This window comes from Heterodontus francisci, chromosome 35 (assembly GCF_036365525.1).
Source record: "Heterodontus francisci isolate sHetFra1 chromosome 35, sHetFra1.hap1, whole genome shotgun sequence".
NCBI classification, from domain to species: domain Eukaryota; kingdom Metazoa; phylum Chordata; class Chondrichthyes; order Heterodontiformes; family Heterodontidae; genus Heterodontus; species Heterodontus francisci.
This window is the reverse complement of record NC_090405.1, coordinates 44164804-44188672: the sequence shown is the minus strand read 5'-3', so window position 1 is coordinate 44188672 and position 23869 is coordinate 44164804. Positions and strand designations below refer to the sequence as shown.

General features: G+C 43.0%; 1 protein-coding gene across 7 annotated transcripts in view; it reads left to right on the top strand.

Annotated features, from left to right (window-relative positions):
* The window catches only part of LOC137350649 (CUGBP Elav-like family member 4), an 856190-nt gene that overhangs the window by 710985 nt on the left and 121336 nt on the right, over positions 1-23869 (top strand). For 4 of the 7 annotated variants that reach the window (XM_068015445.1, XM_068015442.1, XM_068015447.1 and 1 more), the window contains one exon: positions 18883-18918. The exons of the other annotated variants lie outside the window; for them this stretch is intronic. In XM_068015445.1, coding sequence (XP_067871546.1) covers positions 18883-18918 — 36 coding nt within the window. The remainder of the gene's footprint in view (positions 1-18882; positions 18919-23869) is intronic. 7 annotated transcript variants of the gene reach the window in all.

Sequence of the window (23869 nt, the reverse complement as noted above, 5' to 3'; positions counted from 1 at the left end):
ACCCAAAGGTCTCTGCTCACTCCTGCAACTCTCAAACTCTAATGCAATAGGAAGTAGCTAATATTCAAAAATTGTATACAAAGTTCAGGTCCACATTCATCATTAATACAGTGCAAAAGAGAAAGAGAAAAAAAAAAGGCTTGCATCTATATTGGGCCTTTCATGGGCTCAGGGTGTGCAGAAATGCTTTACAGCCCCTGAAGTACTTTTCAAGTGTATCACTGTTGCAATGTAATTCAGGCTCAGCAACTCCCACAAACAGATAAAACAGAGATTATCTGATGCTGGTTGAGGGATATATATTGGCCAGGATAATGGGATAACTCCCCTGTTCTTCTCTGAAGGAATGGCATGGTATCGTTTACTTCCATCTGAGAGAGCGCATGCCAGGCCTTTGTTTAACATCTCATCCAAAAAATGTTCCATGGAACTAATTTGCAATATTTTATCATTTCTGAATTGATCAACTTGCGGCACATGACCAGTTACAATTCCAGAAGCAGCAGAATCCTGGAACCCTCACTGCACCATCCCTGAAGTGCTCATTTGGTAATGGGTAGCCTTGGGTCAAGTAACTTGTATACTTCTTGAGAAAAATGATGCTGTAACGGTTTACATATGTGAAAAACTAACATGTTCAGTGTTGTATTAGCATGGGATTTGTGGCCCACAGAACCTAGCTGCATTCTTAGAGCAGACCATAATACTCCTGGGATTCTCCCTCACCCTAAAGGCACTTCGATTGCACTTGGCTGGTCAAGTGTCAACTTACTGTATCATATTCAGGCCAACAGTGAGTCATTTGGTTTTGAGTTGTTGATTTACCATGTCATTTAGATCAATAATACAGCATTATATGACTTAAGCCATATAAGGCAAACATTCAAGCCACACAGTTGCTTGATTTGGGAGTGATCAATCTCCTACTAAAAGGAAGTGAGACTTGGCAGCTCAGGATGTGTCATTTCTGCCTCTGTTTTTGACAGCAATCTTGGATCGCAATATCTGGAAGGGAAAGACTCCAGTAGTTTTTGATTGTATGCACTGGTGGGATCAGTTATTCCTGAATGAGGGAATGTCCTTTTCTGGGTGGGAAAAAATAGCGCACCGAGGAATGTATTATGAGTAAATCGCGTTGTTGCACCTGGAATATGTTTATCAAAAGTTAAATTCTTAGGTTACCAAGGAACACACAGAGGTGAGGTCATAAGACTACCAGGCACTCTTAACACATATACATACACAAGACCTTCAATGACTAAAACAGAAACAGAAAATGCAGGAAATGCTTAGCAGGTCAGGCAGCATCTGCGGAGAGAGAAACAGCATTCATTGTTGTTTCAGTTTGAAGACATTTCATCAGAACCAATGGACTTGGGCACTCTGTGATGAACTTAGTACATATACAGTGCTAGATCTCAAGAGAATGGCCAAAAACATAGGTGCCAGGTTACCAGAGAATGTCTTGAGACTGCTTTGAAATCAATAAACAGATATGAAATGAAGACCAATAATCATTAGATCTTCATCACACTCAACTCTGGAGCCTGTCCATCTTTTGTTTTGAGTAAATTGGCTTTGCTGCTGGGTTTTTTTGTGGGATAAATTTTATGACACATTTCCGGTGTGGAGCCTCCCCTGCCCTGTTCACCTCCATGGTTTTCTGCCTCCCAGAACACATATTTGAATATTAGAATGCATAGCCATGAATAGATGGATAGAAAATAGTGAGAGAGCGCAGAAAATATTCCAGGTGTTTCTAATTTAATTTTCTATCATGTCCTAATGATGATTTTCACGGTGATATGATGACTGTGCTTACTCTGTTGCTAAACTGACTCAAGATGGGCAATTTATTAGGCTCCCTGATGATCTGGCTGTTACATCTTGGCCCATTCCCTCGAGGTCCAGTGCAGTATGTGTTTTATGTTCCCTCATGTAAGAACCTGTGCCTGAATTCATTCCCTGGTGATCTTACGGGTGTGTGTTAGGTCCCCAGGTGGTTTTATGCCTTTGCTTCGGTCCAATCCTTGTGGTCTAGTACTCAATATTTTTCAATCCCCTGATGGCCCCAAACTGACCTTGATTCATCTATTTTGCCATAAGCTCTGATTAAAAAAAGCGTCCTGCCAAAATACAGTATAATATAGCCCTCACTATTAACCCATTTGTAGCACAGCCTTGCTTTCAATGCTAGTACAGTGGTTCAACTTGGAGCTATTGGTGCCTCTACAGGCAAAGAATGCCACCGAACAAGATTGCTTTCTTCCCTGCCTCTGGCAGAAAGGGCCACTGTTGACTTTTGCATATGGTTCATAAAGGTCAAAAAGACTCTTCTTGTTTGTCTTTGCCGAAGTCAAGTAAACTCCAAGTAAAAGTCATAATATCGACGTCAGCCGTGGCTCATGCCTGAGTCAGAAAGTTCTGGGTTCATGTCCCACTCCTGGGACTTGGAGAGCAAAATCTAGGCTGACACTCCATGGAAGTGTTGACAGAGTCTTGCTCTATCAGAGATGTTGCCTTTTAGTTAAGACCTTAAACCAAAGTCCCCTCTCCCCTCTCGTGGATGTAATAGATCCCACGGCCACTATTCAACAAAGAGCAGGATGTTTCTCTCTGGTGTCCTGGCCAATAGCTAACCCTCAAGAAACATCACTAAAAATGATCATCTGGTCATTATCATATTTCTGTTTGTGGGAGCTTGCTGTGTGCAAATTGGTTGCCTATATTGCAGCAGTGATTACATTTCAAAAGTAGTTCATTGGTTGTAAAGGCATGCTGAGGTCATGAAAGATGCTATAAAACCTTTCCTTCTTTCTAATGCAGATGAAGCTTAAGAGTTTCAACTGTGATGCCCTAGGTTCATTACCCAGGAAGCAGTGTCACATCAGTGGGATGTTTGATGTACATCAAGCTTTGATATAACACATGCTAATGACTCTCTACGGGTGCATTTCTCTGCTCATACTTAATGCATCCTGGACACACTTTCCACTTGTGAATGGATGAAAATCATAGGTTATGTATCCTTGCTTTCCACTTGGTGCATGGGCTGGATCCTTACATAATGAAAGCACGACTTGTTGCAGCCGAACTTCTCTCCTTACAGTGTGTAGTGCGCTTAGCTGCCTGAGGAATGCATTTTGCTCAGGGAGTGCTGGAGGCAAATCTCGGTAACTCAGTTCAAGGGAGCGAGGCCACAATGTACTCAGCCTGCAGTGTGAAGGTTCAATGAGTAGAGCGAGCAAGAACAGGGGAGAACGCAGAGCTTGGAGAGCGCAGTTAGAGAGTGTCTGAAATCCCTGCACTCCTCCATTTCTGGCCTCTGGTTTCTTTGCTCCACCATTGGTGGCCGTGCCTTCAGCTGCCTGGGCCCTAAGCTCTGGAAATCCCTCTGAAAAACTTTCTGCATCTTTACCTCCTCCTTAATACCTACCCAAGATCCTTTCCTAATATTTTCTTGTATAACTGCGTGACAAATTCTGTCTGAAAACACTCCTGTGAAGTGCCTTGGGACATTTTCCTAAGTTAGAGGTGCTATATAAATGCAAGTTGTTTTAGTGGTTGAGTGAGCAGGGCAGGATGTAACAAAGCACTGACATAGAAACACTGACCAGCATTTTATACTGCAACAAATCACTTTCACTAGAAATGTATCATATTCCCGGATTCTAAAACTCAGACTTGGAATGGATCCTAAAGGCGCTGTTGTAGAGAACGTTTATTTAAATTTACTCGACTGCTGCTTTTAGCCTCGCTGCATAACACAAACCTTCAGGAACCTGTGCTTCCCAGTCTCTTATCCACTGCTTGTTCTTAGCACTCCAGCGTAAATGCATTTTGACAGCGGTAACCTCGTAGAAAATTAGCCCTGACAGTGTCTGCCTCTTAATTAAATCTGACACATGTTCCTGGGTCAGCAAGGAATTTGTGATGTTGACCCTACTTTCTGATTGAGGAGCTTTTTGCAGTTAGGAGGTGCTTGATAATAGAATGTCTAAAACCCAATCTGTGATTGTTAAAGAATTAGAGGCATCGTCTTGGTTTTTTTTTTAATTGAATCCTTACCTTGTTTATTGAATGCTCTTTCACATTTTTTTAAAATGGAAGCTTCTCCTTTGACTCATGGGTAAATGCGTTGCCTAGTGTGGTCATGTGGAGCAGGACATCCCACCTTCAATCTGAAGCTGTGCCGTGATACCTTACCTCTGCCAAGACAACAGTTGGGACTGCTGTAATTGGCTTCAGCCTACCTGGTTTAGAGGGGAGAGAAAATATCAATTAATATAGAGAAAATATCAAGCTGCTCTTGATCGCTACTAGTGCGAGCGTGTGCATGTGTTTGACAGACAGTGAGAATGCAAGTATATAGAAGAGAGAGAGTGTGTTTTAAATTCATTCTTGGGATGTGAGTATCGCTGGCAAGGCCAGCATTTATTGCCCATCCCTAATTGCCCTTGAGAAGGTGTTGGTGAACTGCTGCAGTCCATGTGGGGGGGGGGGGGGGGGGGGTACACCCACAGTGCTGTTAGGGAGGGAGCTCCAGGTTTTTGACCCAGTGACAGTGAAGGAACGGCAATATAGTTCCAAGTCAGGATGGTGTGTGGCTTGGAGGGGGGTTTGCAGGTGGTGGTGTTCCCATGTATTTGCTGCCCTTGTCTTTTTAAGTGGTAGAAGTCTCAGGTTTGGTAGGTGCTGTCGAAGGAGCCTTGATGAGTTGTGTTTTTCATGTAAGTGTGTGCGAGTGAGAGCGTGTGCATGAATCAGTGTATGTGAGTGTGAGTGTGGGAGGGTCAATGTGAGTGATGAAGACAGAATGAGGTTCTCCTAATGCAAAGCCTTGGCTGTTGATGTAGCGCAGCATCGCCAGTACTCAAAATCTCAATGGGAAGAGAGCTTAAGGCCATTGGGACCATTGATAGAGATAAAATGCAATCAAAATACAAAATCAAACAATTTCTCAAATAAAACTGATGACGAAACACCTCGCACTTTCTCGTACATTTTTCCTGCTCAGCTAACCCTTTGGAGTATTTAGCAAGCAGAACAATCCCCAAGGTAGCTATCCAAGCAATATTATTGAATGACAGTGTATTTTGTTTGATTCTCTATGTAGAATAGAAATTCCCTATTGTACTGCATATTCTGCAACCCACACTGTCGCCAGTTCTATGTAGGGAGACTCCAGGACAACAGTAAGAATTGGAGCAGTATATCTTTTCATCAACAGATACACCTTCTTCTTCTAAACATAGACAAATGCAAAAATGATGGGCAGCACATTGTAGCTTTTATTTTACGTGTATCGTCCCCCTAATATTGACCCCTTTTCCATTCCTTTCCTCCAAAAAATAGTCTCATGCTGCTATTGTTCCATGGAAAAGCCTTTGACTGAAGGTACTGGGGTTTACGTCCAGCCCAGACGGTTGAGATGAAAGGCTCCTATGTTTCTTGTCTGCAACAGCTCCTTTCAAATAAGCCACTAACCCATTTGATAGAAAGCATGTGAACATACAAATTAGGAGCAGAAGTAGGTCATTTGGCCCCTCTAGCCTGCTCCACCATTCAATATGATCATGGCTGATCTGTTTCTGTCGCGAATTCCACACTCCTTTCTACCCCCGATAACCTTTGATTCCCTTGTCTATCAAGAATCTATCTACCTCTGCCTTAAAAATATTCAATGACCCCGCCTCCACCACCTTCTGAGACAGAGTTCCAAAGTTGCCCAACCCTCTGAGGGAAAAGAATTCTCCACATCTCTGTCCAAAAAGGGCGACCCCTAATTTTAAAACTGTGTCCCCTAGTTCTGGATTCACCCACAAGAGGAAACTTCCTTACCACATCTACCTTGTCAAGACCATTCAGGATCTTATAAACTCAATCAAGTCTCCCTTCTAAACTCCAGTGGAAACAAGCCCAGTCTGTCCAACCTTTCCTCATAAGACAACCCGCTCATTCCAGGTATCAATCTAATAAACCACCTCTGATCTGCCTCCAATGCATTTACATCCTTCCTTAAATAAGGAGACCAAAACTGCACACAATATTCTATATGTGGTCTCACCAATGTCCTGTATAACTGAAGCATAACATCCTTACTTTTATTTTCAATTCCTCTCGTAATAAAGGATAGCATTCCATTAGCCTTCTTTATTACTTGCTGTACCTGCATACTAACCTTTTGTGACTCATGCGCTAGAACACCTAGATCCCTCTGCATCTCAGGATTCTGCAGTCATTCTCCATTTAAGTAATACTCCACTTTTTTATTCTTCCTGCCAAAGTGAACAACTTCACATTTCCCCACATTATACTCCATCTGCCAGATTTTTGCCCATTCACTCAACCTATCTATATCAGTCTACAATCTCCTTATATCCTCTTCACAACATACTTTCCTAATAAACTAACAACAAGGACTGGAGTTGAAACCATGCCTGCAGAGCACAATGGATTAGCTGTCTATCAGCTTAGTCCCTCTGCCACTTAGTCATCTGCATGGTTCCTCAGAACAAAATTGGCTCTAGTTGGTATGCAGTTGACAATAAATTTAACTGGTCAGGGAGGTTAATGCGGAGAAGAAAAAGGTCACCCTGGTGCCATGGGGCCACTTTGACCGGAGGAGTTTCATGGGGTAGAATAGAGGCACTTCACACTGTATCTGAACATGTAACTTGTGCAGGCAGTCCTTGATACTGATACCGAGTGCCACACGATCGTGCAGAGTTGATGGGCGGGAAGAGACCTGCCAACTGGAGCATTCGTGACCAGACACATCCTACCCACATAATTCCATGGGAGAGGCCCAAGAAAACCATAGAAAAACCCTAGCCCAAAAAGGGGACAAAATAATCTGGAAAGTTCCTCTTGAACCCTCCCCTCAGGTGATCCAAACCAGTCCAGAAGATCACATGGACCAAGTGTTGTCTGTAAAGCCACTTATCTTCGCTATAATGCAATTTCTGCCCCAGTCAAGGACTGGTTCCACTCCCTCTTGAACGTTACAGAGTCAGCGCCAACCACATCCGCCAATAACATATTTCAATATCCAAAATTTAGCATGGCCCATTCTCCAGCATGAATGTCCCTTGTCATTACATTCACATGAGCACAATATTCGCATGAAAAAAATGTTTCGAAAGATATAAAAGTCCCAGACCTGACTTTCTAACAGAATGAAATGCAGAATTGTGTGGTGGAGTTAGGCCCCAGACCTTTCTTGAGTTTTGTGCTGCAAAAATTCAAAGTCTTGTGAAGTGTTAGAATAAAGGTCAAAGCAGGGACAAATCCCTTGGTAAAGCACGGTTTAGAAAAATGCCAGCTAATTCATGGAAGGTACTAAGTGTACAAGGCAAGCTGTCAATGGGCATTATTCTTTACACTCAAACAGATTCCAATCTAATTCCACAAGTGTTTAGCTGAAGTTGATTGAATGGAAGTGTATGAAAATTGCTTTTGGTCTGCAGAGATCTCCTGAAGGAGAGGGTAAATAAACAGGAAAACACTTTTGAACAGAACATACTCTCTCTCCCTTCCCCGACCTAGATCATGTAAAGAGACACTGAAAATGTCATCCTTAAATGACGTGCTTGCACCTCCACTGCAGATTCCAACACCCAAGTGAGAATCACATAATTGAGGCAGTTCCAGTCCAACCAGTCAATGCCCCTTTGATGGCTCACTGAGTATATCGGGTCAGTAGATTGCAGACGAGGAAGGTCCCAGGTTTAGTTGCTGGCCTTTGTTGAGTTAGCTGATCTCAATCGGAGTTGAGTTGGCCTTAGTGCCCTAGGTTAGATTAGGGCGGGAAAGGGACACGTCAGGACTGTCTGAAAAGTTGAGTTCTAGTCACAAACAGCCAGGCAACCTTTTACTGAAATGTGCCATGGAGTTGGATTGAACATCTGACCCCCTGAGTTACATTGACACTTTTAGCTTTCTACGAAGAGTACAGCAACAAAGAGATTGTGCAATTGCACAAGTGATCCAGAGGTATATTTCACCAGGGCAAGTGGTGAAGCTGAACTCCATAAATTTGGTCCCGTATGGGCTGGCATCAGGGGAAAGACAACTTTTAAAAACTGCCAGATTATTCCAAACTGGTCCTCCAAAGAATCCGATTGCATCTGGCCATCACCAGAGTCCAGTCTCACATTATTTAGATGACTCCCAGTGCCCTCTAAAACGATACCTATGAAAACAATTGTTTGGGAAACTAGGGACGGGCAGCAAATGCAGACTTCCCAGTATCGCCCATATCTCACAAATACATTTTTAGAAAGAAGCAATGCAGAAGTGGCAGTATAGCTACCGTCTAAAAGCAGGACAGAGCCAAAGCTGAGGAAGGTGAACTTTTAAAACTGAAGATAGGAAAACTGGGACTGAATTTATCCCAGTACTAAGTATCCATTATGTGGGGAGCTCACCCCAAACCTCAGTACGTGGAGGAGGTCAGGTTTGTTCTGATGCAGCTTTACAGAACTGCAGCCCAAGGCTCATCCGAAGTGAAGAAGCAGTGTTTAGTTATTAATGCTAACTGCGCTTTAGAAGTTGATGCTGGATGTCTAAGTGAGGTATGTTTCTGTGAAAATATTGGCTGCGTTTCAAAAAGATGATTTTGCAGTAATGCTAGCAAAGCATAGATGCATTTAAGGGGAAGCTGGATAAACTCACGAGGGAGAAAGGAATCGAAGGTTGTGCTGATTGAGTTAGGCGAAGAGGGGTGGGAGGAGGCTCATATGGGGTCTAAACACTGGCAGACAGCAGTTGGGCTGAATGGCCTGTTTCTGTGCTGAAAATTTCTATATAATTTCATGTGAAAGGCCTCTTCATAAGAGCACCAAGCTAAGTTTCTTGCCTTCTCTCTCCATTGTCTGAAATCAGCCTCTCTAAGCAGATAATTTTAATCAAAGATAAAAATATCTAAAAGCTTCTTGGACCTCCATAGGAACAGAGGAGCAGGAGTAGGCCATTCAGCCCATCAAACCTGCCCCACCATTCAATACGTTTAGTTTAGTTTAGAGATACAGCACTGAAACAGGCCCTTCGGCCCACCGAGTCTGTGCCGACCATCAACCACCCATTTATACTAATCCTACGCTAATCCCATATTCCTATCACATCCTCACCTGTCCCTATATTACCCTACCACCTACCTATACTAGTGGCAATTTATAATGGCCAATTTACCTACCAACCTGCAAGTCTTTTGGCTTGTGGGAGGAAACCGGAGCACCCGGAGAAAACCCACGCAGACACAGGGAGAACTTGCAAACTCCACACAGGCAGTACCCAGAATTGAACCTGGGTCGCTGGATCTGTGAGGCTGCGGTGCTAACCACTGCGCCACTGTGCCGCCCTCATGGCTGATCTTCCACTTCAATGCCTTTTTCCCACACTATCCTCATATCCCCTTATGTCATTGGTATTTAGAAATCTGTCAATCTCTGCTTTAAACATACTCAATGACTGAGCTTCCACAGCCCTCTGGGGTAGAGAATTCCAAAGATTCACAACCCTCTGAGTAAAGAAATTTCTCCTCATCTCCGTCCTAAGGGGCTTCCCCATTGTTTTGAAATTGTGTCCGCTGGTTCTAGACTCCCCAACCAGGGGAAACATCTTAGCTGCATCTACCCTGTCTATCCCTTTTAGTGTTTTGTAGGTTTCAATGAGATCACCTCTCATTCTTCGAAACTCTAGAGAATACAGGCCCAGTTTCCCCAATCTCTCTTCATAGGACAGTCCTGCCTTCCGGGAACATAGGCCTGGAGTCCAAGACTTAGACTCTGAACACCTCGTACCGAGAATGACAGCTTGACCCTTCGATTACTGCTAGGATCCCTTCCAGTGTGCAAAACACTTGCACATTTACTGTCAAACGCCATCCATTTGAAATGTAATCACCAGAAAATGTCAAATATTAGGAAGTAGAATTAAGGAAGTGTACTGAACTCCAGATCATTTCTTAAGTCAAGTTACGAGATTAAAAAAGAAAGTTATATTTCGGTGCAGGGAGATTGCTGCAGCAGCCACAAAGGGTTAATCACTTAATGCACCAATCTGTCGCAGCTAAATACTTCTGGTAATCTGGAATAGCAGCACCATCTACAGGGTGATAAGTGGCTTTGCAACAGATCTTAACGCTCAGGGCACATTCAAGTGAGTTTGACAGGTCCTTTTGTGATAATAGAGATGTCATTGAAAACCTTACTGTTGTCTCTATATTGCAAGTAAATAGGGGAATATGGTATTGTGCTTTTAAAAACATTTTAGTGTTTAGTTCTGAATGTAGAAATTTCCAGGCAGGCCACTGAAAAAATAGAGACTCTCATTGACAAGCAATACCAATTGCCATGGTCCGCAATTGTGGCTAGCCTCTTACAATTCCAGCAGAAAGCCTAGGACTCCTCCCCTCCTGTTAATGGCCAAGTTAATATTTGAAATAAAAACAGAAAATGCTGGAAAACACTCTGCAAGTCAGGCAGCCTCGATGGAGAGACAAGCAGAGCTAATGTTTCAGGTCAATGATCTTTCATCAAAACTGAAAGAGGTTTGAGCTTTTAAGCAAGTGAAGAGCCAGGGGAAAGGAATGGGGCAGGAAGGGACAAAAGGAAATGTCTGTGATTGGTTGGAGGGCAGGAGTAGGTCTAGTGATGAAAAGGATAATGGTGCAAGGCAAAGGGGGAGGCAATGGGACCAGGAAGGAATCAAAAGATGGTCAAGGGGAGCTATCAATGGTTACAGCAGATTAGCAGAGGTTGAGGGAAGCATGGAAAATCTGACCAAGTGGAGAAGGAATGTGATGGTAAAAAGACAGATAGACAGGAAGGGGTGGAGAGTTCCTGTATTTATTTCAGATTTTCAGCATTTGGAATCATAGAGTAGAATGATACAGCAATGAGGATGGCCATTTGGCCGATTGTGCCTTTTGCTTAATGTTACAGTTGACGATTTTGTTGAGTTACGTTAACTGACTGAAAACAAAAGCTTGTATTTTCTTCATAGTCCAATCTTCATAATTTTTTTATTAATTTGGATAATTCTTGACTATCAAACAGCATTTTTTGCCCCCATCTCCAATGACTAATAAACAAAAGTGTTCAAACAATTAAAAAAAAACATAATTTTTCTCCATGGGTGCTTTCAACAGTGTCAAGGAGGTTCATCTTTAATTCCTGGAGACACCAGAGCAATTCTAGAAGGTTGGCAACCCTCAACTGATATAAGACATTATGATCCCTTAATTTGTTAGGAACAGATTAAATAGGAATTCTTATCAGGAGGGTTCTTTTTTTTTGTTGAACATTAATTGGATTTAATTCAACTGTTCAAAGTCTTTGTGTCAAATGTGATTAAGTGTTATTGCAGCACAGTCTTTAATCTGAGAGAAATGGCGGAAAAAGGGCAGAATTTGATTTCCCCCTCGGGAGTGGGCTGGGAGTCGGCGCAGCGGTGGCGGGGGTTAGTTCCATAGAATCGGGAGGGAAGTGGGGGGTGGGGTGCCCGTTGCCTTCCTGACTTCCTAAGTTGTGGGCGGCGAAGGTCGAGGGTGGGCTTACTGCCAGGAGGCCAATTGAGGCGTTTAAGTGGCCAGTTAATGCTGAGCCGTTGGCCCTCTGATTGGTTGACAGCTCATGAAGGCGTCGGGCAGTTATCTGCCTGAGCGCCATAAAATGCAGCTGGAGGTCCCCCAAACGGCTGAGGCAGGTTCCCCTCGCCTTTCTGGCCCAGCATTAGGACCCCTGCCGGCTGCCTAAAATCCAGCCCGAAGGAACAGCGCACCATTAATCAAAGTGCATTTACACAATAACTGGATCATTGTTGTGAAAAGGTTTTGTTTTGCATGAACTCTGTTGTTATAATATAAATCAACCTGAATTTGGAATCGGGACACAGCCTGATTCGGCCAATGGGACCTTAGCCTGCCATTTATGACTGAGAAGAGGAGAAATTTCTTCACTCAGAGAGTTGTGAATCCTTGGAGTTCCCAGAAGGTTGTGGATGCTCAGTCGCTGAGAATGCTCAAAACTGATATTTTTAGAGTTTTGGACACAAGGGAATCGAGGGACATGGGGATGGTGTAGGAAAGTGGAGTTGAGGTAGGAGATCCGCCTTGATCTTATTGAAGGGTGGAGCAGGTTCGACGGACCATCTGGCCTAGTCCTGCTGCTTTTTAAAAAAATCTTTCTTATGTTATGCTCTAGCACTGATGTGAAGATGTCAGATGCCCTGCATTGAGGAATCAATATGGAACTTAGTACATGATTTACAGTAATCCAGTCGGTGTCAGCTGTGGCTCAGTGGGTAGCGCTCTCCATTCCGCATCAGAAGGTTTTGGGTTCAAGTCCCACTCCAGAGAATTAAGCACTAAATCTAGACTGACACTCCATTGTAGTACTAAGGGAATGCTGCACTGTGGTCCTCCATACAGGTTTCCACCACTGCTGCAGAACTGACGCGGCTCTTATTGACATCACATTTTATATCCTATACAACCTGCGACCAAGGTATCCCTTCCCATCCTTCCTGACCTATCTGCAGCCTTTTACACGGTTGACCACGCCATCCTTCTCCAATGCCTGCCCTTTATTGTTCGTTTGGGTGGGACCGCCCTTGCCTGGTTCTCGTCCTATCTGTCCATTTGTAGTCGGAGAATCATCTGCACCAATATCTCTGGTATCCCTCAAGGATTGAAACAAAGAAACAGGAGTAGGCCATTTAGTCCCTTGAGCCTGTTCCACCATTCAATAAGATTATGGCTGATCTGTGACCAAACTCCATATACCCGCCTTTGTCCCATATCCCTTCATCCCTTTAGATAAATCTATCAATTTAAAATTTAAAATTAACAGCATCTATTGCCATTTGCAAAAGAGAGTTCCAAACTTCTACCACCCTTTGCATGTAGTAGTATTTCTTAATTTCACTCCTGCAAGGTCTGGCTCTAATTTTTCCTTGTCCCCTAGTCCTAGACCCCCAACCAGTGGAAATAGTTTCTATCTACCCTACCTGTTCCCCTTAATATCTTGAAAACATCGATCAAATCACCCCTCAATCTTCTGAATTCCAGGGAATACCACCCTAGTTTGTGTAATCTCTCCTCACAATTTAAGCCCTGAAGTTTCGGCATCATTCTGGTAAATCTCCGTTGCACTCCCTCCAAGGCCAATATATCCCATAACTGCTCACAGTACTCCAGCTGTGTCATAGAGTCATACAGCACAGAAACAGGACCTTTGGCCCATCATGTCTGTGCCGGCCATCAAGCACCTACCTATTCTAATCCCATTTTCCAGGAATTGGCCCGTAACCTTGTATGCTATGGCGCTTCAAGTGCTCATCTAAATACTTCTTAAATGTTGTGATGGTTTTTGCCTCTACCACCTCTTCAGGCAGTGCGTTCCAGATTCCAACCACCCTCTGGGTGAAAACATTTTTCCTCAAATCCCCTCTAAACCTTCTGCCCTTTACCTTAAATCTGTGCCCCCTGGTTATTGACCCCTCCGCTAAGGGAAAAAAGTTTCTCCCTATCTAATCTATCAATGCCCCTCATAATTTTGTATACCTCAATCATGTCCCCCCCTCAGTCTTCTCTGCTCTAAGGAAAGCAACCCTAGCCTTTTCAGTCTCTCTTCATAGCTGAAACACTCCAGCCCAGGCAACATCCTGGTGAATCTCCTCTGCACCCTCTCCAGTGCAATCACATCCTTTCTATGGTGTGGTGACCAGAACTGTACACGGTACTCCAGCTGTGGCCTAACTGGCATTTTATACAGCTCCATCATAACCTTCCTACTCTTATATTCTATGCCTCGGCTAATAAAGGCAAGTATCTCATATGCCTTCCTAACCACCTTATCAACCTGTGCTGCTGCCTTCAGTGATCTATCGACAAGTACACCAAAGTCTCTCTCGACCCCTCTACTCCTCTGACTTGTTTTTGAGTGTTTGCAATGTGAAGGATAATACTACTGTAACAAATCTCTTTCTGTTGGCTTTCTTGCTGTAATTTTACCATTTGTTTCTGCTTCACAATGTGACTTGGAAAAAAAATGGCCTGTTCTGAGAGACTAAAATTTCCCAGAGCCCACTGGCAGTTAAAAGGTTAACAGTGCTTTCATGCCGGGCTGTATTCTTCTCAATGTAAAAAGAGCGTATTACCAACAAAAATCTTAGAATTCTAAAGTCTGTTTATATGCAAATCAAGACACATCTGGCCCATTGTGCTGTATTGTAATCATACCTCTGCGTAATCCTGTTATTATGTGCATGGAATGAGATGTGAACAGGACTGTAATCGTAGCGTTGGATAATACTGTAGCTTTATTGTGTAGATGGAATGAGGTGGCAATGTCACTATACACCAACCACAGGATAATCCCTTTATTGTGTGCACAGACTGAGGTGTGACTGTCCTTTCTCTGTTATGCATTTTTTCTTTCAAGAGTACCCTGTTAATGGTGCATCTTTAAGAATATTAGAAATGAGATACTGTAGACTAACACGTACACTTAAGTAACAAGCAATCGTTTTATTCTCCTCTTTGCCTGGATCTCTGTTTATCTTTAGTCACCAGATCTTTCCCAGCCGCACATCAGGGTTGCCAACTCTGGTTGGGCATATTCCTGGAGGTTCCATCTCATTATTCTACCTCCATCTGCCCTGTCCAGTCAAACAGCCTTTTTTCCTCAATTCTTGATATTTTTTACAATTGAAAATGAAAACAATGTACGATTCTTTCAAGCCGCGGACAATCTTTCTCCTGGGTTGCTTGCAGCAGTGTCCAGGAGATTAAGCTTCAATTTCCAAAGGCTCCGGAACCAACCTGGAAGGTTGGCAACCCAAGGCATGCACCACCTCCAGTCTACTCATGGATGGCTAGATGTTAACTAGGCCTTAACCAGTGCTGGGAACGATATGTGACTCTCCCTGGCATGACATCGCCCTGATTTTCAATTTCTCCTGCCCACCCCCCTCACACATCCCTGCTTTCCAACTGCCTTTATTCATCAGTAAACATCAGGCATGGATGTGGAAGGCCTATCACCATGACGGCGGCAGTCGAAGAAGGCCCACTACCTAGTTGGGCAGCTCGTGATAGGCAATAAAATACGACCTTGTCATCTAGTCAGCAATTACTGTTTGACAACACTGCATTAGACAAGGCAACTAGTCATTGCAACAAAAATATAAGAAAAACAAGCTGGAACATTGTTCCATGAATGAAGCTAGTTCTTAACTGTTTATGCACTAGAATTATAGAATGATACAGCGCAGAAGGCCAATCAGTCCATTGTGCCTGTGCTGGATGTGTGAGGAAGCTATCACATTGGCCTTTTTGCCCATACCCCTACAAATTTTTCCCCCTCAAGTATTTGCCCAATTAGTGAATCTGCTTTCACCACCCTTTCAGCCAGTGCATTCCAGATCACAACAACTCACTGCATAAGAAATTCGTCCTCATCACGTCTCTGGTTCTTTTACCAATGACCTTAAATCTGTGTCCTCTAGTTACCACCCCTTCAGCTTCTCCTTAGTTAATCTATCAAAACCCTTCATGATTTTGAGCACTTCCATTAAGCCTCCCCTTAACCTTCTCTGCTCGAAGCAGAACAATCCCAGCTTCTCTGGCCTCTCCCCGTGTGACAGAATTAAAGAAATTAATTCCATGCATAACCTTCGACAAAGGTTTTCTGTGGATAGATGAGCTTCAATGTGAATGGTCATCCACATCCAGATCTATCTCGTGATATAAGCTCCGATAACAGGCAGTTGGTGAGTGGATGCACACAGTGTTCGTGCATTGCGTGGTGACTTGGCTGCAATGCATTCAGATACTGTCCCCGAATCATTACATATGGGTATTTCTTCAAGATCCTTTGCTAACATTCAAAGGCACTGTTTATGCTGCATTGTTGGCGTGAACACAAGTTTTCAAGTTCTACAATAGACTTCAGTTGCCCCATTTTGATATCTTTAACATCAACATTTTTATCTTTCTGTGCTGGACAATTTGCGCACAATGTACATTGACCCATTTTAATTAAGAACGTTGAGTGTGCCCAATCACCTAGTGTGGAAATTAAGCCAGAAAGTTTGATCTTTAATCTATGCTGAATTGGGTGATCTCAGTCAGGGGAACTGTAGTGTGGTAATAAAATCAGTAAAAGCTGCTATTACTCAGCAGGTCTGGCAGCACCTGCAGAGAGAGAAACAGAGTTAATAGGCTGAATTTTACTGTGGGCTTTGGGACCCCGAAGTTGGGACCAAATGGAGGTCCTGAGTCCACACTCGCCGGCAGTGAAACCAGCTCGGTGATGATATCAGAGGCCTCCTCATCATAGGCTGCCTCAAGGCCTGCCATTCAGTTGAAGATGCTGGGCGGGCTCTTGACGCTGTCAGCCCGTTCAAAGGGCTGGCAACTCTGAAGCCTCAGCAACATGACCTGGAGAGATGGGTGCTGCTGAGGCAGCTCAGAAACCTCGAGCGTGCCTGACATTGGAAGGTGCCCTTGGACCGGGTAAGTAGAAATAATAAATTCAGGGTGGCTGAGGGAGGAGGGGATCTGGGGGGGTTTGTAGGGCCACATGGGCTGCCTTCCTTGCCGCACCCCCTCTTTGGACCATGGAGGCTCTGATCTGCCGCGGGGAAGCCACCTCCATGAAGCTGACAGCCTCCCTGCGATTGGCAAAATACTGGCGGCACCATTTCATGGCCCCCTAATAGGAGACTTAATTATGCAAATCGGCTGACCACCTCTGTGGAGCAGGCAACCGATCCGCACCGTGGGTAATATTCCACTGGGAAACTTCCCTGGTGGCGGGACTGCGTCAGGGAGCCGTCCCGGCAGGGCTCCCTGCTATTTCCCCTCCACATCTATTCCCGCCACTTGTGGAGGGGGGGGGGGCAGGGGCGTCGGTAATATTTAGGCCAACATTTCAGGTCTGATGAAAAGTCACCGAACTGAAACGTTAACTCTGTTTCTCTCTCCACAAAAGCTGCCTGACCTGATGAGTGTTTGCAGCATTTTCTGTTTTAATTTCAGATTTTCAGTATCCGCACCATTTTGCTTTTGAACTGTACTGCGGTTATAGTTGGACTCATTTACTCTGGGCTGAGCAAGGTGGGGCGGGGGAGGAGAAATCAGCTCAAGTTTCCACTTCAGATCATCATGTGTTGGGAAGTGCATGCATGTGAACATCAAGTGGGAATAGGATGCAAGTTGGCCATAGTTCCATCAGTAGATATGTGAAACCCAGCCGGCTGAGGTATCACAGGGTTCCTCGCCCAGATAGGAATCTAACCCAGCATTGTTCAGCATCTTCAAAGTAGAGGGGAGAAAATGGGCCAAAAATAAAATGCGCAACTATAGAAGAAAAATGTAGAATAGTCTTGACGTATTGAAATACAATGAGATCATGTAAATATGAGTGTAAAGGTAAAGTAGTATGGTGCTTATTTTACTGGGGTAGTACCAGGGATCTGGAGTCGTAATCCAGAGAACATGAGTTCAAATCCCACCTGAATTCAGAAAAATCTGGAAATAAATAGCTCGTATTAGTAAAGAAATCCATGGAATGATTGGGTTATTGTTTGAAAAAAAAACTGGTTGACTAAAGCCCTTTAGGAAAGAAAGCGTGCTGTGCTTACCTGGGTCTAGCCTATATGTGCTTCCAGTCCCACACCAACATGGTTTACTCTTAACTGCTTAGCAAACCACTTAGTTGTATCAAACTTTCTCAGGGCAACTAGGATGGCCAATATATACCAGCCTTGGTACCAGTGACCACATTCTGAAAAATAAATGAATTAAATAGCTTGAAAAAGTACTTTTAATCCTCTGTTCTGTCTCGATATGATTTCTCTTTTCTGTAAGCTTTTATATGAAGCTCACATAACTAGCAGGAGTGTTTTGTGGCGCTCGGACTAAATTCAGAATCCTCTGTTTGGTGGACAGAGGATGGCGCTAAGAACCAAGTCCTCTTAACGTCCTGAGTCGTTATGTTGCCTTGATGTTATTTTCAAATTCCACAAAAATAACCTAGAGGTTCGTGTTTTTTGTTTTGGTCCTTGAGACATTGAAGTATTAGAGGCAATGTAGAGAAGAGTCATCACTGATGAGTGATGGTTAATAAATGCCAGGGTCACAAGGTTGATCCCTAGGGTCAAAGGTTTGAATTACAAGGAAAGAGTAGAGAAAACTTGGGATTTTCAGCCTGGAATGGAGGAACTTCAGAAGTAATGTAAAAGTGGCATTTAAAATTGTAAACGGTGGTGGAAAGGTAATTGAATTAAATTGTGAGAGAATAACAAAGGGTCCCAGAGGTTCAAATTGGTTAAAGGCACATATTGGACTGATACCAAGAAGTTCTTCTATAGACAGAGTCATTGGTCTGGGCTCCTGGTATAGAGTTCTAGAATCCTGGAATCATTTCAGAACCAATTAGATGCTGCAGTGAGGTGGGGTTGTCAGCCCTCCAGGATTGTCCTGGAGTTGTACAGGAATTAAAAACTAATCTCCCGGACACTGCTGCAAGCAAATCCAGGAAAAATTCACAGGAGCATTAAAAAAAAAATTGTATTTTGTTTCACCCATTTGCTTTAAAAACTTTTGTTTGTTCGTGATTAAAAACATTGGAGATAGGGAGAAAAGATTCCTTGGCTGTTGGAGGCAAGATGTCATGCGGTGAAGCCTCCAGGAATATACCCAAACAAAGTTGGTAACTCTACAGTGAGGGAACTTCAGTGTCATTTTGAATGGATGAATTAAAATGGACTTGAATGGTCTTCCATAATTGTGATCTTGTGGTGTATCTTAAGATAACATATCAGTTAAGTTGTGTAGATACAATGCAGTTTATATGTGTGACTTTTTTGCAGACGGCTGGCCTCTTCCAAATTCTCTGCAGTTAACAGGTAAGGTCCGTATAAGAGATCAGGTGCCTTAGCCTATCTGTATGTGAATGTGGGCAGATGGATTATAACTGATGAAACTTTGAATGCATAAATTGACAGGTAGTATGCGCCAGCATAGGCACATGATATTCATTGCCAAGCCATAGAAGGATTATCATGTCACCATTTCAGTATTTCTCTTGTGATATGAATATAGCAGTGCGTATTATATCCCTGTGTCAGTTATCACTGTGTGAATGTGGTATTCATTTCATATTTCATTGTCATGTCTTTTGGGTATCGTGTACTGATCAAGAAGAGGGAGGTTAATATTGGTTAATATCTTGACCACCAAGTATCCACTTCCAAACATTCACAAATTAGAAGTATTATGGTTAGCTGCAGAGTAGAATTCCATTCACTATCCCACAGCTCCTGCCTCAGAAGGAGCATCCTTTACTGCTCCAGCATTACACTTCCCCATTAGCCTGGCACTTCTCCATCTCCCATGCCATCCTATGAGATTGTTAACTTAGCATCAAATTAAGGGCTTTGGATCCATGCCCACTTGCAACCAGATTAAGACTGACAAGCACACTTCACAGAGGACAGGCAGCAGAGAGATAAGACTTTTATGCTGTCGGTAAGGTCTGGATTTGAACCAAGATTCCAGAGATTGACAGCCAGTGTGTCTTACCCAAAACTATGTTTTATTGAGAGCTGAAAAGCTCTCCAGTACAATGCCCTCACCCCATTACTTTTATGTTAACATGTCCTTTATGCCTGTAGCTAAGGATCCTAAAATCTATCATTTCCTTTTTTCAGAGAGTTTATTCAGCATTTTATTGAGTTTAAATTGGAACTTCCATGCCTCCTGTCCTTTGACATCATTTTTCTCTTCATAATCCTAAAAGCTTTCTTTTGGCGGATATTAATCAAGCTTTCCTCTACCAAATTTCTGATATCCAGAATCATCTTTCTTGCTTGACCTCGCAAATTACACGTTTCCTACAATTGCAATGCTCCCATAAAGAGTTTGCTCACTGCCTTGTATAACAACAGTACAACTGCTTTTGATTTGATTTCCTACTGGGCCAGAAAATGGGTTTTGTTCACATTTCTGGGTCTCGGCTTAATTTGTTCAGCATGTGATATCCCCACCGTACACCTCTGTCTCTGCCATTATCAGACTCTCGGAGCACTAACTGGTATCATCAGTTTTATCATACAACATGGTTGCTTTTGACTTGATAATCAAAAACTCTTTTCCTTTAAAGGGTTTTAATAATTGCTGTGTGCATTTATATGAAAGTTTTCAGGTTTTTTTGTAATGTGCACTAAAATAGAAACAATTAAGATCTCCAAATGCCAATAATTTCGCAAATCTACTCTGCCTTTACTCTTCTGCTTTCCACTGTTGTGTTTTCAGTCCCAAGAAGCTCAGGTTCAGTTTTTGTGCAATCCTAAACCCCTTAGGGCAAACCTAAACAGGAAGGTAAGCATTAATGAGCAAAAGGGAAAATTGGTTAATTTGAAGTGAAAGTCACTGATGCGTGACTAAATACCTTCTGACTCTGGAACCATTCCATCTTGCGAATGAGATTGATGAAAAGGAGAATTCTTTCCGACTCGCAAAATGTTACTATTTACACAATAAGCACCCCGCATCCCCAACACACACTTCTGTCTGCATTGCCTTTGCTCCTGAGTTTAGAGTAATGTGTCATACAATGACGGTTGTATATAGACTGGAGAAGATTGGATAATTCACTCGTCAACCACACCAGAGATCACGATGCTGTGGGTGACTGGGATTGATTTTGTGCACATAATTTGTAACATGTAACTATTCGCCACTCGCTGTATTTCCTGGAAGAAATTATCCTGCTGTTATCTGGTGAAGTTGCTGCAGTTCCGGTCATGAGATCAGTTTGCTGCAGTTTGTAGAGACTGTGTTTAAATAGACTCTGTAAATTGACTTGGTTTACTTTGCTGTTTATCTTGTTTGCTGTGAAATAAACTGCTCAAAATGTTGCTCAATGTCCCACCCTGTCTGCAACTCATTGGCTGACACAGTGGCGCCAATTGATGCTCCATACAACGGCAATCATTGTTAAAGTTCTAGAGCTTTGTCCACAGTGCCTTTCTTGTTGATTTAGGAACAAAAAACTATGGTATTCTAATTCAGACTGGTGCACATTTTCACAACTCTTTTTGTGAAGGCATTTTTTTCTGAAAGTCACTATTTGATTCTATTGATTTTTAGGGAGTGTTAAATGGCCTCCAAATAGTTTTTTTGTTTGCCCATCCCTAATTTCCCTTGAGAATGTGGTGATGATCCACGTTCTCGAACTTCTGCAGTCCATGTGGCGTAGGTACACCCACAGTGCTGCTAGGGAGGGAGTTCCAGGAATTTGACCCCAGCGACAGTGAAGGAACGGTGGTATATTTCCAAGCCAAGTTGGTGTGTGACTTGGAAGGAACTTGCTGGTGGTGGTGTTCCCATGTGTCTGCTGCCCTTGTTCTTTTAGGTCACGAGTTTGGAAGGTGCTGTTGAAGAAGCCTTGGTGAGTTGCTGCAGTGCATCTTGTATCTCGTATCACGGTGCGCCGGTGGTGGAGGGAGTGAACTTTAAAGATGGTGGATGAGGTGCCGATCAAGCAGGTTGCTTTGTCCTGGATGGTGAGCTTCTTGACAAGGACAAGTGACATAAACGTGGCTTGTATTCCCTGAATATAGAAGAGTGAGGGGTGATGGGTTCAAAGTGTGAAAAGTATTCAACAGGGTAGATACAGAGAGCCTGGCCATTTAGAAGGAATATCAGGAAGCAGTTCGTCACACGAAGGTTGTAGAAATCTGGAACTCTCTCCCCCAAAAGGCTTTGGATGTTGGGTCAACTGGAGCAATCAAGACGAAGATTGATAGATTATTGTTCGGTAAGGGTATCGAGGGAAAGGGTGCTGAGGCAAATAAATGGAGGTTAGGTACATATCATCTCGGATCTATTTGAATGGTAGAGCAGGCTGGATGGTCTAGTTCTGTGCCTATGCTCAAAGTAGTGTCTATTTTGTTCTTTTCCAACCTGCTAACAGTTCACCCTTTCTTTAATCTAGACTTAGTGTTGAACAAAGAGAAACGAGATGAGTCTCAGTTCTACCATAGAATGTTACAGCACAGATATAGACCATTTGGCCCATCAAATTAGTACTGGTATTTTACTCCATATAAGTCTAATCTCACTCTCCCTTTAATATTACTCCTTTTCAAGCAATATTTTCAATGATGGCCTACCGAAACATCTAGAAAGGAATGATTGCAATCTTTAACCATTTTTAAAATTCAGTTTAATGGTGTGTATCTTTGTCCGGTTTTCTTTTGTTTACTTTGTATGAAGAAACTTAGATGGCAGGCCAAGGTCCATAATCCTGAGGACAGTCATGGTTGAAAGGATTAGGTGAAGACTTGAGGTAAGTCAATGAGTGACAGGGAAAGCAGCAAGTTATATATCCTGCATAACGTAGGAGAGCAGGAAGACTGAGGCGGTTGAGGAATTCCATAATTATGAGGTTGTGGGAAAGAGTGCTTTTGGCCTAAGTCTTTCTTTCAATCCAGTGAGGATACGTTTTGGGCACCAAGGGGCTGGGGATAGGACAGGGAAGTGGAGTTGAAGTAGAAGATCAGCTATGATCTAATTGAATGGCAGAGCAGGCTCGAGCGGCTGCACAGCCTACTCCTGCTCCTATTTCTTATGTTCTTATACTGGGAGGTGTGGGGCATACCTGCAGCTTGGGAGGAACTAGGGAGGACAGCTCAGAGGAACCGCAATCATAGAATAATATTAATATAAATCAAGAGATCTGGCAAGTTGTAATGGAGAGAATGGCTGGAGAGGTGAGAGATAGTAATAAGCTTTATCTTATAGCCTGTTCACGTTTTTGGGAAACTTCCGATATGTGAGCAGTATTCCAGTCTCAGACGGATATGACTTTTAATCAGATGTTAGTTGATGTCTCTCTCCACAAAGATTCATATTTGTGCTGTAGAGAAGCAGGGGTTTCATGTGTCCTGGCCAACATTTAATCCTCAACCAACACCAGCAAACTAATTATCCGGTCATTTATCTCATTGCGGTTTGTGGAAGCTTGTTGTACACAAATTGGCTATCACGCGCATCCCTCCATCAGAACAGTGACTACACTTCAAAACGACTTCATTGGCTGCAAAGGGCTTGGGGATCGTTCTGCGGTCTTGAAAAGCGCTATATACATTCAATTTTTTCTTAAAAGCTGAAGTGACGTGAAATGATGCATTTCTGCACTCAGTTATGTTAGTTCACTTGCACTTTTAAGGGCATCTTCTCTCAAAGACACACAGTACTTTCAGCAAGGACATTAATGCATTAGAAAAATAATTTTTTGCAGGTACTTGTTAAAGGATGCCACTGTTGCAGTGTTAATTGGACAGTGTAGTGTCAGTCTGGACCACCTTCACCACATCATTTATAAAGAGCTTCATCCTTCTTGCCGCTCTTAAATATGGCAAGCCTCATCCTTCAGAAAAATTCATATGTTTCTCAGTTTGGACTTAAGTTCAAAGGATCTACTTCTCTCCACAATTATTATCAAAGATCTGAATTGCATCAACCCCTTTATCTCTTTTTCTCCAACACGCAGGGAGACAGACCAGGGAGGCAGTGGTGTAGGGGTATTGTCACTGGACTAGTAACCCAGAGACCCAGGGTATTGTTCTGGGGACATGGGTTCAAATCCCACCACAGCAGAAGGTGGAATTTGAATTCAATTAATAAATCTGGAATTAAAAAGCTCGTCTAATGATGGCCATGAAACCATTGTCGATTGTTGTAAAAACCCATCTGGTTCATTAATGTCCTTTAGATTAGAGATACAGCACTGAAACAGGCCCTTCGGCCCACCGAGTCTGTGCCGAACATCAACCACCGATTTATACTAAT